The sequence below is a fragment of the Onychostruthus taczanowskii genome, unplaced genomic scaffold (genome assembly GCF_017590055.1).
Source record: "Onychostruthus taczanowskii isolate IOZ18803 unplaced genomic scaffold, ASM1759005v1 scaffold83, whole genome shotgun sequence".
Taxonomy (NCBI): Eukaryota; Metazoa; Chordata; class Aves; order Passeriformes; family Passeridae; genus Onychostruthus; species Onychostruthus taczanowskii.
Window position 1 is genome coordinate 3127601 of NW_024506221.1, and position 13614 is coordinate 3141214.

A 13614-nucleotide genomic window follows, 5' to 3' on the forward strand; every position below is an offset into this window, starting at 1 on the left:
TAGCATTCCAAAGTCTTTAGACTAAAATCCAGAAACTAAAAATGTAAAAACTAGATGACTTTCAAATACATATTCTCTAAGTTGAGCACAATTTTCATATAAAATTTTTAATCTAAATACAGGTCAGACTTTCAGCTGGCTTTACAAGCAGATGTCTTGTGGAAATTATTTGTATTCAGAACTTAAAGTCCCAAGGAACATTCCTATATGCTTTACAGTAAGGTAACAGTGACTAAAAGGGACATGCATTTTACATGTTTTAGTTTTGCATGATTTGTGGTGAGTCGTCTTTTTCTGTCAGGTAGCTGTCAGCTCCAGATATACTGTCAGCTTGTGGAAACAGTAATTTTATGAGTAGATAATAATCATGCCAAATCACTGGGTAAAAAAAATCAAGAACTAGGAGCTATATATATAGAGAACAACTCAAGTCAAGTTTGCATTACAAGGTTTTTCCTCCACTGAAAATACTAAAAATCATCAAGTGAGACTTCAGTTCAAACTAGTGTAAAAGTTTCTAGTCTGTACATATGAACTTTGTAAATGCTTTCAGTCTTTACTGCAGTGGGAAAAAATTGGTTTTAACTGTCCTGCTGCATTAAAAAAACAGTTAAACACTCAAGTATTTCCCACTTGTCTTAAATCTTGCAGAACTTCAATACAAGCTAGTGAATGTGAGAGAGCAAAAGAAAGCAGCAGGTTTCTCACTGTCAGGATCCCCTTATCTGCTGCTTGCCCACTCTTAATCACCCATTGTTCTGTGTATGACAGAAATGAGTCACAAGAGGTTTAAACGTTATTTCACCTGAATTTTAGCATTTACAAATTTTAAATGCACTGTGTGTTTGTCATCTACAGGTTTCTGAATAATGCTTTGCAAATGTACAACTTTTTAAAAATATTTGTTTTCTTAATAGCATAAGGGTAAATCAGTGAAGGCACAGAAGCATGGAAAGCAAAATTTGGGGGAGATGTGAAGCAAGGTCCTTTAGCACTGATTCTGAAAAGAAACAGGCTTCACATTCAGATTTGAGCATGAGACCTAGGCTTTGCAGATCAATAAAAGCAGGCACACTATTTCCCACTCTTGACAAATTATTATGATTTAGCAAAAATATTTAGTATTTGAAAATCACACTTTATTTAAAGGAATTTCAAAATGGGCTGGAAGAATTGCTGCTTTGCATGTGCTTTGCTGTTGTGTGATTTTCTTATCCAGAAATGCAGCTTGTTCTCAGTATTTCCTTTTAAAATATGCAAAGAAGTTCTTGATACTGGCCTTTGGCTTTTTTTTTTTTTTTCTTTTTCAAGCAGATGAGCTCACTGAGTTTTAGCTGTTGGGTTTTAGAATAATTGTACCACTAGAGAGAAGCAAGACTGGCCCAACCACATCAGGTATCACAGGTATCACAAACTGCACATAGCTAGGTTGGTTTTTTTTAATAGAAAAATCATTGTGAATGTTAATGACACCCGGTCTGGTTTGTACTAGTAATCTTTATTTTTCACTGGGATATTATTTCCTTGTCACATTCTGCCTTTCCTTCCTACTACACACAACTCATTGAATTACTGACAGCTGAAGTTTGCAACTTCTCTCTGACTGAATTATAGTTCTAATCATCCAGTTGATGCCTGTGGATCATTAGTTGATACCAAACAGAAAATGACGTCCCAGCCAAAACTCAGGGAAGATGCTACACTGTACCCTGAACTGGTGATTGCCAGCTCTGCTTCAGCCTGTGTGACCTACTTCCACAGTTCCTGTGCTGAGGGTTCCAACCAGAGCAGTGAGATTGTGAGCAAAATGCAATGTATCATCCATAAATAATAATATTCATAACTCATTCATAATCCCAATATATACTTTGAAACTTGCTTCAGACAACTACTGAACAGAATAATACTCATTAAAAAGAGGTATTCTGAACAGAATCAGGTTGTTTTGATGCATGGCTGAATCAGCAGCCACTTGACTGGGTGTTGATCTACTCTCTGGTGAGACAACAGCTGTCGAGAATGGAAAGTTGTACTGAATGCACTCAGTCGATGATTGCACTGATCTGAGAAACATGTACTTCCCTAAGCAAGTAAGGGAGCTAACAGAGACCATATGGACTAGTCAACTGGATTTGCTAAGGGCTGGGAGTGGGGGTTGATAATAATTGTCACTCAGCTGTGAACTGCCAATCTACTTAAAACAGCTTTGATTAAACGGTAAGTATTGGTGGGGGTGGAGGGTGTATATAATAGTCAAAAAAAGACAACTAGGCATCATGTTAAAATTATCCTTTGGCATCTTGGTCTTTCTGTTCAGATAGGGCTTCTACTGCCCAGTTCTAGGTACAGAGCTGTGTGTTGGCTCACCCCTCCTCACAAACACCCCCACACACACACACCTCCCGTTTTCAGCAAATAAAAATTTATTTTAAAATTTATTAAGAAAAGAAAGTACAAGGACACCGTGTGCGGTTCCCTCAAGCTTATTTTACAGATGTGTGTACGGAATGCGCTCATCTTGCCTGAGAGAGCAGGAAGGCACAGATACCTCAAGGACGTACCGCGCTGGGAAGCAGCTCAGCAGGACATAGAGGGGAGCTCGGCGGCAGCTCGGGCGGAGCTCTACGAGCGCTCGGCGTGAGTTCGGGCGGAGCTCGGCGGCAGCTCGGGCGGTCGCCCCGCCCTGCCCTGCGGTTCCCGCCGTGCGGCGGCGCGGTCGCTTCAGTGGCCTCGGTCGAGCACTGCCCGCGGTTCTGGCTCGGCCTCCGGTGCGATGGAGGCGGAAAGGCTGATGGTGTTGTTTGGGGACGACTCGGTGGAGGTGCACTACGCGGGGGGGTCCCGCTTGCTGCTGTCTCCTTGCGGCTCCGAGTATCTGTACGAAGCGGCGCTCCCCGCGGCCGCCCACCCGCTCCAGCCGGCGGAGACCACCCGCCAGCGAGTCGCCTTTGTCGTCAGTGCCTACCGGGTATGCGGTGGGCAGTGCCTTTGGGGACGGGAGCGCTGTCTCTCGTCCCTGTGCCGTGCCTGGGAGCATCCCTTGGGCAGTGCCAGAGTTGCCTCCCTGCTCGGGAGCGGGCCGGCGCGGGGACCACGGCCCCAGCAGGAGTTCTTGTTGCTCTCTGTGAAAAACGGAGCGGGTTTCATAGCCTCACCTCCATGAAATCAGCATAAAACGTTATCACTGCATGTAAAAAGTCGTAATAGTGTTTGTTTTTCTCTGCACTTCAACAGGAACAACTTCTGCGAGCGCTAGATTTCCGGAACGCGTTTTCTTCTCGCCCGTACTTGCCTTCACGTGTTATACCTCCAGAAAGAAAAAAGGTGGGATTACACATTAGGCGAGTAATGCTTTCGTAAAAAAAAAACTTCTCTAGCGGATTTAATATAACTTCACATGTCAGTGTGTGAGTACAGGCCCTGAAGATCTATCGAGTGCAGTTTGGCTAATGGAGCTGTCATATTTCTTAAATTTCTGCCGTTTTAAATTACAGTTTTAACTGTTACAGTTTTAACTGTTAATGCATTTTCTTTGTAGAAAGAAACACTAAAAGTTATTTTATTCCTGGCAAGGGTAAAACCTAGCATTTGGTGTGTTGTTACAGTTTGGCAGTAGGAACTTTTCAGGGAGGTCACAGTGCAACAGGATGGTATTTTCCAAGGCTGTCAAATCTCCCCATTGGAGTACTGCTGTGAAAATGCTGCTGGGGTCTGTGGGAGGAATGGAGCAAATTGTCTCTCTGTGGGAATGGCCACCCCAGGTCAGAACGTCCATGCAGAGACCAATTAGTATTTCTGGAAGCTTTGTTCCAGATCAGCACCTCTCTAGGTGTTCCCACTGAATATGACTGTTTGCACAGCATGGTGGGAATCTTAAGCCAACTGATTAATCAGGTGAGTTTTAAAGCTTTTAGACTGACCCTTCAGTAGTAACACCCTTCATGCTGATGTTTAGCTGCCTAAAGCACTGTCACTCAGTGTCACTATACACTTAATTAAAAGACAGCAGTCCTTACCAGTCATGCATTCAGTGCAAAGTACAGCAGCAAAGAGCTGATTCTCTGCTCTTAGCACTGAGGGGTAAGTTCCACCTTCTCTCAGCCTTGAATGATCTAACTGCTTTGGAGGTTGGCTGGATTTCTAGACTGTTTTTAACTTACAGCATCCCTTGTGACTTGCTGAAGGATGCTGAAGGATAACTTTCTTAGGCCACAGCAAGCACCTTACCATGTTGGTTGGCTTCTCCCCCACAACCCTTTTCTGTTGATTTGATGTTGAAGAAAAACTCCTGCTTTTCTTAAAGCCAAAATACTTTTTAGAAATCCTGAGATTGTCCTTGTCCAGCAATGTACTGCCACTTTATTGTTCTGTGGCCTGTTATCAAACAGTGCCCATGTTTTCAAGGCCCTTGCTGTTGTTTCAAGGACCCACACTCCAGTGGTCCACCATAATAAAGTAAGAATTAGTAAACTTCAGCTCTCATAACAAATTGTTAATGAGCCTGACAGGCCAGCCCAGGGTCTAGCAGGGTTAACCTAAGGCCTGAGGCCTGTTGCTACCATGACAATACCTTCATGGCCACAAAAACACTTAAACTGTGTTACTTGCCTTATGCTTGAGTTCAGAACAGCCCTGTGATGTGCTTAGGCTCTCACTTGGCCACTCCAACCATCCACTAGTCTACACAGCTCCATGAGGGGGATCTCGTCAGTGGTCTGGCCTATTCAGAACTGCAGCTAGTATTCAAAATGCAGGTTAGCTGTGAATATGTATCCAGTGGTATCACTGTATGTTCAGTTTGCTCTTGTTCATTCCTAGAACTTTCAAAACATTTCATACTGATTAAACTGGTGGTAAGCATTGAGTGTGTTTTCATGGTATTGAGAATTACAACACCAGGATTCTGGTTGGTGGCGGTCAGCTCAGAGCCCATCCTCCTATACAGAAATATATGTAACTATATATAGTTAGGATTGCCTTTTCCCATAGAAATTATGTTTATCTCAACTGAAGTTTTACCTGCAGCCGTGTTGTCTGGTATTGATTAATTTTTAGTGTCCTTTTGCAATTCTTTATCAAATTCACTGATAATTGCTATGAACAAGATAATTTGGCCATTCTCTCCCTTGTTTCTGAAGAAGCCATTGGAAACACAAACATGTACAGTTGTGCTTGGTCAGTTGCCCATGTACCTTACTAATTTCTTGATTAAATTAAAACATTATTGCTATATAGAACTCTGTTAGTACAGGAAGAAGCAGATATGAAGATTAGATGTTTTGCTTCCTCTGAGTTCATACACATAGATAAATACAGAGCAACATTTCTTGCCATACATCACCTTGCAGAAGGACTGAATTAATTTAAATGTAAATACTGCATTGAAATTGCTGAGAAGCAGGTCATTTTTATCTTGCTGCACATTCCAATCCTTTTTCTTGTATTAGATTCTTCTCAGTGATATCTTAGAAATTAAATGGCCTGACCCTGCGACAGCTGATCTGACAAGATGCTTAGACAATGGCAGTGTGAAGATCTCATCTGTAGATGGCTATGCTCACCTTTACTTGTCAGAATTGCAGCAAGAATTTACAGTGGAGTTCTTATGCAAAGTCAGCCAGTCATCTGCAGCATCCTCAAGCTCCTCTGAAAAGAACAGCAACTATCAAAGCGGAGATCAGTGTGGAACACCAAGTAAAAATTCTGCTGCAGAAGTCTCATCAAAACAAAGAATAACAGAGAATAGGAGTAAACGTGGTTGTGCTGAAGGTAGATATAGGGAACCAGCCAAACCAAAGGACCAGAGAGATGGAGATGGAGTCCCTTTGTTCCACACAAATTGTTCTTCTGAATACACATGGGTTACACAGCGTTGGACTGTTTCCTTGTGCCCAGAAGAATGGAAATACCCTTTGTCCTTGGCACTAAAATGCTGCAACTTACATACTGTGGAAAATGTAATAAAGACATATGAGAAAACCAGCTGTACAGCTGTTGAAGGTGATGTTTTAGCAGCCCCTGAAACACATGATACAGTTTCTTATTTACCTACAGCTTTGCCACTCAGCTGCAGAGCCCCACATCTACACAGGTAATTTAAACTTTACTTTGTAGTTGTTACCATATGCTTTACAATTCTGCAGTTTGGAACTTCAACTTCTAGCAAAATAATTGAATCCTGGTTATAAAAAAAAAGTTTAAAATTACTGTCAGTTGTGGGTTTTTTAGGAACTTCTTGAAACATGACATTGTAAAACCAACATTCTGTAACCTACTGTAATGAAGCTACAGTAATTAATTCAGATCAAAAAAAAATACTTTCTGACATACTTCTTGAATATGTAAACGAAAAAGAGAATATTGAAAAAAGAACACAGGTTTTGTATTAGGGTGGGTTGGTTTTTCCTCTTCAGTTTTGAAAAGATAATATTTCTGAGGTGGGCCAGTGGCATATGTTGTCTGTCAGCATCACTAAAAACAACTTAAAAAAAACATTTGCGGGATTGAGAAGTTTAATTTGGTAACTAAAGTGGATTACTAAGGAATTGGAGGGCTCTGAAAATATGTGTCCATTTATCATTTGAATAAGTATGCATGCATCAATTCTAGTTACAGAAGTGATTACAAGTAAACACACACACACAAAAGAGCAGCCAATATATGAACTTAGTGAGGCTCTCATTGTATTTTACGCACACAGGTGGACATTCTGCGACTTCTTCCAGAATGAAGATATGGATGAGTATTCATTCCATCAGCTAATTCAAGTAGTGTGGTGCCAAGGTGTTTTCTACAGGTATGTAGAAGATCATCTGTGTTATTTGGGAGACTTTATTTGTGTGGGAATTAAGCTCTAAGATGAAATGTCTTACTTTGTCCCTTTACTCGCTCTTTGAGAAATGGAGCACAGTCTTCATGTCACAGTCTGTTTCTGCTGTTTGTTCACTGAACTTCACATTTTCTAGCACGGTTTATTATCAGGCCTGAATCTGAAGTCATGTTTAAGTGATCTGATAATCTGATTTCTTAAAGGTTTACTGGACAGCTGGAGTTCCCACAGATTTCACTTAAAATAATGGTACTTGGTTTCTTTGCAAATTAGTTATCTCCTCTTGCTCTGAAGATTTCACTGTTTAGAAATGTTCATCTTGGTGATCTACATGATTCACATGTTCAGCTGTGGATTTTCCTGGCAAGTCACCTTGTCCATATGGTTAAGAAAAAAAAACCTAGGAAAAAACCAACCAACAATAAGACTTTCAAACTGTAATTGCTACAGCTGTTATTAACTTGCAAGACCTAAAAGTCTTTGATAAAAGCATCACTGGTGTTTAACCCTTTAATCTTTCTGCTGAGTGTTCTTCATTTTTCCTCAGTATAATTCCTAAATTTTCATCTCATCTAAACAAAATGTTTAGCAGCACTTCAGAGTTTTTTTCAGAGCTTTTTTCTCTTAATTAAGACCTTCAGATTGTTCAGGAATTGTTCAGTGTGGCAGTTTTCTGTGTACACTAGGTGTGGCTGGTCTACTAAGGAAGTTAGATTTTTCTTTACAGGGTCACTATGTTTTGTGGCCAGTGGAATGAGCAGCTCTTGAAGGTGTTTACCTTGACACAAAAAAAGCTTTCTTTGCTTATTTAAATCCCACTCCCATGCACATATGCACACAAAGAGCCTAGTAATGTTAATATTCTGTGTTAAAAGACATTATTGGTACATTCTACTGTTTGTGAAACAGTAGAAATTTTTCACGTCTGAGTTGCTGAAAATGTGTCTGAAAATGTTTATTGTTTTCTTCAGGTTTAATAACCTGTTCATAACCTTGTCTAGTGAAACACCATTTTAAGTACTTGCTAAAAATTTTGTTATTTTTCTTAGATTTATCCATGGTAGGACAAACATCGCAGAAATTTATCCTGGTGATGACTCATTTTTCAAGTCAGAGGGAGAATTTTTGGGAAAATATTTCACACGTTATGCAATCCAAAAAGGGACAAAAAAGGTACAAAACTATTTAAAAATTAGAACTGTTTAAAAGGATGTTCCAAATTCCTTCAAATTAGCAGCTTCCTTAAGACATTTGTCTGTGCAGTGTGTAGTGAAGTCCCTACACTGGTAATTACTGTAATGCCTTAATAAAGCCATCAGTCATACAAAAAGATGAGATTATTCCTTCTGTTTCTGAAGGTAATTTTGTAAATTTTACTCAGTAAGAAGATTCTTACTCATTGTAACATTTATTTTATCAAACTCAAGAGTAAGATTCTGCAACAACCATTTCTCACAAATTTAGAAGTTTAGTCTTGAAGCTTATGTATTGATTAATCTCTTTGTACTTGGAAGTGTTTTCTATTGTATGAAGACAGAACCTAGAAGGTGCAGGTTTTGTTCTGGCTTTGCTCAGACCAGCTGTTCGGTGCTGGAAGAGGACTTTGCCTCTGTGCCTGTCTGTTAAACTCCCCCAGAGGAGAGATCCTCTCAAGTGCTAATGCAACACCTTGTATTTTTAAAGCAGAATTAAGGATGAGATTTGTACTCTTGGAACCCAGGCTTTAACTTGTAGTCAAACATTGCCACTCAGTAATGACCTGTAGTCTGCTGTCTGACAAGAGGAGTTCCTGGTTCTTACTGATTAAAGAAACTGAATATTTGACTATTTCTTTGCACAGACATAGGCTTAAGAATACAATTGTCATTCAGATATTTGTCTGTGTTCTGTGGCATATTTAAATGTGATTATAGTTGGCTTCTGGGAGGTTAGAAATTTCATAACTTGCTCTTAATTCTGTTTTCATGCTACAGTACCTGTAACTAACTCATCTTCTTTCTGCTCTTTACTCAGGTGGAAGAAAAGATGTATTCAGTGAGCAACCTACCTCCAGATGTGCCAGGACATCCATACTCAATATCCTCCACTATTACTCAGGCAACCAAGTAACTTTATCTTTGTTACATTAATTCTGCTGACTTAGAAAGGACAGGAGTTAAAATTACACAAAACGCTTACTATTACTTTAAATATAAAAAATAAAGGAAGTTATCTTGGCACTGAGGGCATATCTAAACTTACAAAACAAAATTTGAAAGTGCTTAGAAGACTTAGTAGGAATTAAATGCTTAATATTTTGTTTGGGTTTTTTTCTCTCCTCAGAATTCTTCAGTTTTGCTGCAAAACAAAACTGTCATTAAGTCATAATTATTATCTCTGCTGCTGGAAAATGGTATGTAGCTGAAAATTTATAAATCTTGCAGTATTATAAGGATGATTGTATAGACCATAGGGAATAGGATTTCATCTAGAGGGAAGAATGGTGAGTGTATCCTCACAGACCAGAAGGCAGATATTTGGGACCCAAAAGCCTGCATTTGAAAGCTATATTTAAGAAACAATTGCATGATTAAGAGAGCTGGTTGTGATCTGGAAAAACAAGTGAATTAAAAATCTGGAACATATACAGGCAGTTGGGATGATGTAAATAGCTTTTCTTCAAGTTTTTAATGTATTTGTTTGGTTCTAGGTATCTGAGACTGATGGACGAGAAATGTTGCCAGTTTTGCTGCATGAAAAGGTTATTCCCAGCACAGGAAGACTGGTTGTTTACTCAGATCATAAAGTCCATGTTGTTTTTTGGGATAGGATGGCCCTGACTATGGTATGGGATTTCAACTCTTCCTGTAGTGAGATCCAGGTAACATGTGACTTAGAGGAAGCTAAGTCCTAAAGCTTTCCATGAAAAAGTGTTACTAGGAAATTAATGAGAATAGCAAACAAAAGTTCTGATGCCAATAAAATACAAAAACAAAAAAGAATTGAGAATTCTACAGGTTTGGAGACATTATTACACTTTTAGAAATAATTTATTCTTGAATAGCACAAAGCAAGAGCTGGGGCTTTGCTAGGTGTTTTTCCCCTGCATTTGTCATAGCAGACTATAGCAGATTCTGTCCCTAGCAAGCCACAGACTTACAAGTTTTTAAAGTGGATTGTTCAAAGATATTTCATTCTTAAATTGGTATATTTTATACTTCCTTTTTTTTTTTTTTTTTTTCCCATTGGACTACAGCAGAAAATTAATATTTGGGTGGGTTGGTTTTTTTTTCCTTCTCTAAGATAAATGAAGATGTAGGCTGGTGTAAGTTAACCACTCCTGGTGGGCTACAGCAGCTAATACAGATAAGTCATCCTGGAGTCTATGAAAGGTAATTTAGATTAGTTGTTCAATTTAAACAATTTAAATATAAAAATTACTCTTTATAAATCCTCTTACATGAAGAAACAGTATTTATGGACAATAAACTGGTAGGGATATAATGATAAAAGCTCCATCTTATTTCTGGCAAAGATTCAAGACCTGTGTGACCTGTGCAGGGCCACTGCATGCTGTGATTCCATTATAACTGTTATGGCAATGTTTTTTTAGAAAAATAACTAGAGCTGCAACTTGGCATTTACTTCAGTAGATAAAAAACAAAAGCATTTGTTATATATAGATCTGATATATAGAACTGAACAGCACTTTATCCAGTTTTTGCTTTATTACAGATATTGACCTCCGCCTGCTGAATATTTTCTAATCTGCTTGCTGTAATTACAGCCTCATTATGGGAATCATCAGAAGTTTTCTGTGCTGCATTTTAGCAAGCAGATATTCACAAAAATTTGCACTTGTACACTGTTCATTGCAAAACATACAGCTTTGTTATAATTTACTATAACTGTATAGATCTAAATATGGAGAAGATTCTAGACAAAAAATGGCAAGGCAAGCTAGGAGAATAAGCTACATTTTGAATCATAGCTTTTTCTCTCAGATCCAGGTGTATTCCTTAGTGCCTTCAATTTTTCTTTTGAAATTGAGTTTATTTTTCAAACAAATAACTGCTTTTTTGAATTTTCATATTAACACAGGTACATCAGAACAGCAATAGAATGGTGCAGAAGTTTGAATGAAAGGAAGGAGATTGCTGAGTATACTGCACACTCTGTAACTGAAGAAAATTGGTATTCATCTTTATCCCAAATAATTGACTATAATAATACTGAAAACAAAACTCAAAAATATTATAACCTGAATTTTATATCTTTCATTTCCTAATGAAATGAAAAATGAAAATTTGTTTTAAAAGTCCATTTATTTTGTATATGTTTCATATATATACATATATATTATATATATGAAATAGATATACATATATATTATATATATAAAATATATTTCATATTTTTTATTCAGTGTTTAAAATGTTTGGTGAGTTTCAGGTGAAGGTTGTTTCATTGAGCTTTATCTGTCTTAAAAATCAGAATTGTGGCAATTTTGTTCAAGGAAAGTTAATGTTACAAAGATAGTGTCTTGCAGTGAAAAGATATCAGTCCAAGAAAGATGGTTTTTAACAGAACATCAAGCATTTAAAATAGTACTTTGAACTGCCTAATGACAGTTGTATCTCTTGCTGATGTATTTGTCCTTTTTAGTATGTGCTACTGACAAGAATCTATTGACATAATCTCTAAACATATTGGGATACTAAAAATGTATTAATTGAAATCAATTGCAGTTGCACTTGCTAGTTACTGCCCAAAAATCTACTGACATCATCTGCAAACATTAGGATATTAAAAATGTGCTAATTAAAATCAATTGCAGTTGCACTTGCCACTTAAATTATAGCAGATTCAGCATCAGCTATATTATATTTATAGCATTTTATAACTGATGGAAATGAAAATTCTATCTATATTTATACATACTTACAGCAAAGAGACTATTCTTAGAGCAGAGACCAAATTTTTGGAAACACACATGATTGACAAATGATAGCCATTGAATAGTGGTCTCAAAGACACAGATTTTGCTAATCTAATTCTCAGTATTGGAAATTATTAAAAAATAAAATCTGAAGTAGAAAATATCCTTGAGAAATAACCTTTATTTTTTTGGACAGGTCTGCTGATGCTGAGCTTGAAAAAATACAGAGATTTAATTGTATCCTTTTAAAAGCTGTAAAGATTTTTTTTTTTCCTTTTATATTCTGGTGTTTATCTGCATGTTCAAGTCTGCACTTTAGATCATCAAAGACTCTCTTTTACTGTCTCACTTCTTAAAACAATCTCATTTTCTTACTTATCTTTTTTGTTTTATCACTTATTTTGTGGTAAATATTAAAAAAAAAAAAAGTTGAAGTACAAAACTAAAATGAAAAGTCACCAGAAAACAAAGCCCTTTAATGTGTATTAATTTGATGTATTAACTAATGCAAAACTAATTGCATCAGTTTTGCTGAGAGTCATCTGCTGATCTGTTCTTGAAAGACGAACAACGCAGTTGCCTTTGGGCTTGTTGCAGTACAGTATCTTTCTGTTTATCAGCTACCTCAGTATTGTTCTGTTGTGTTCAGCCAGCTGGAAATGTGCACTGTGCTGAATCTGCTTAAAGCCACTCTAAAACTGTCTTTAAGCCAGTGTTCAATTCTATTAGTATGAAAAGTGCATGCTGTTAAACTGAACTGTAACACCCTTTTTCTTTTCCAAGTTTTGGATAAATTGAAGTCTAAAAGACTTCTAGATTTTTCTATAAATGTTGTAGACGTTTTAAGTAATACAGTCTTTTTTTACCTGTATGTCATTACCATGCTACCAAATGTGAGACTTTGCAAGGCAGAATGATGAATACAAATGCAGAGATTTTTTTCTCTTTAGGAGGAAGAGTCAGAAATTTTTCTCTTAACAAAGTAACACTAGTTTTATTAGACAATAGCAACATTCTGACAAGGTCATCTGCCACAAAATCCAATACATCTGGTATCACTGTCAGAAAAGAAGAAAACAGGGATGAGACAGAAGAACTCAGTGAAGGTTGTGTCTTGGAGGCTTTGGAAAAAACTTCTAAAGTCATTCAAGATATTGAATCTCTGCTTGCGGCTTCTGGGAGGTGAAGCCCTGTGTTCCGTGTCCTCACAGGAGCTGTCCCAGCTGTGTCTCAGGAGGCTCTGCAGGGAGAGAGGAATGCTCCCAGCTGTGTCTCAGGAGGCTCTGCAGGGCGAGGGGAATGAAGGCTGAAGCCAGAGGGAGAGGTTGCCAGTGAAGTCTGTCAGGTGCCAGTGTAATATCAATAATAACACCGGTGCTATATTTGGTATAGGCAAAGAGAACAGTTGAGATAATGGAGCACTGCTGTATAAATAGATCAGGCCTGACCTGACAGTGCTGCTTTTAATGTTTGAATATATGTTCAGATCAACTTGATTGATGAATCGCTGCTGAAATGACCAGGGTAGACACAGGAAGTTTTCTCTGTAAAAACGTGCTTTTATTCAGATGCTTACACCAAGAAGTCTTAATACCGAATAAAATGTTTCCGAATAAAATATTTGCTCTCTTTGAGTATTACTTTGAGAACAGTAAGTATTAATTTGCTCTGTGGTCTGTCAGAGGCGCACCATGTCCTTAATGACAAAACACTAAACTCTGATCATCGATTTCCCTCTCGGCACTTGAAGGAGCCAAAGCCCGAACACCCAAACCCTCCATTTAATAATGCAGGAAACGCTTCTCCCTCACAACCGAGCCCCGCTGGCCGCGCCGGGCGGGGATGGGAGGAGACGAGGCGGGTCCGG

At 38.2% G+C, this 13614-nt stretch overlaps 1 protein-coding gene across 1 annotated transcript; it reads left to right on the forward strand.

The window, feature by feature from the left end:
- The first annotated feature begins 2747 nt into the window (after positions 1 to 2747).
- CUNH5orf34 (chromosome unknown C5orf34 homolog) lies at positions 2748 to 13422 on the forward strand. The gene is made up of 12 exons (XM_041424584.1): positions 2748 to 2968; positions 3235 to 3324; positions 5448 to 6091; positions 6701 to 6796; positions 7879 to 8002; positions 8843 to 8934; positions 9152 to 9221; positions 9519 to 9689; positions 10112 to 10200; positions 10910 to 11002; positions 11944 to 11984; positions 12740 to 13422. Exons 1-12 carry the CDS (start codon positions 2774 to 2776, stop codon positions 12931 to 12933), a joined length of 1899 nt encoding a protein of 632 aa, XP_041280518.1. The 5' UTR covers positions 2748 to 2773; the 3' UTR covers positions 12934 to 13422.
- The last annotated feature ends 192 nt before the right edge of the window (positions 13423 to 13614 follow it).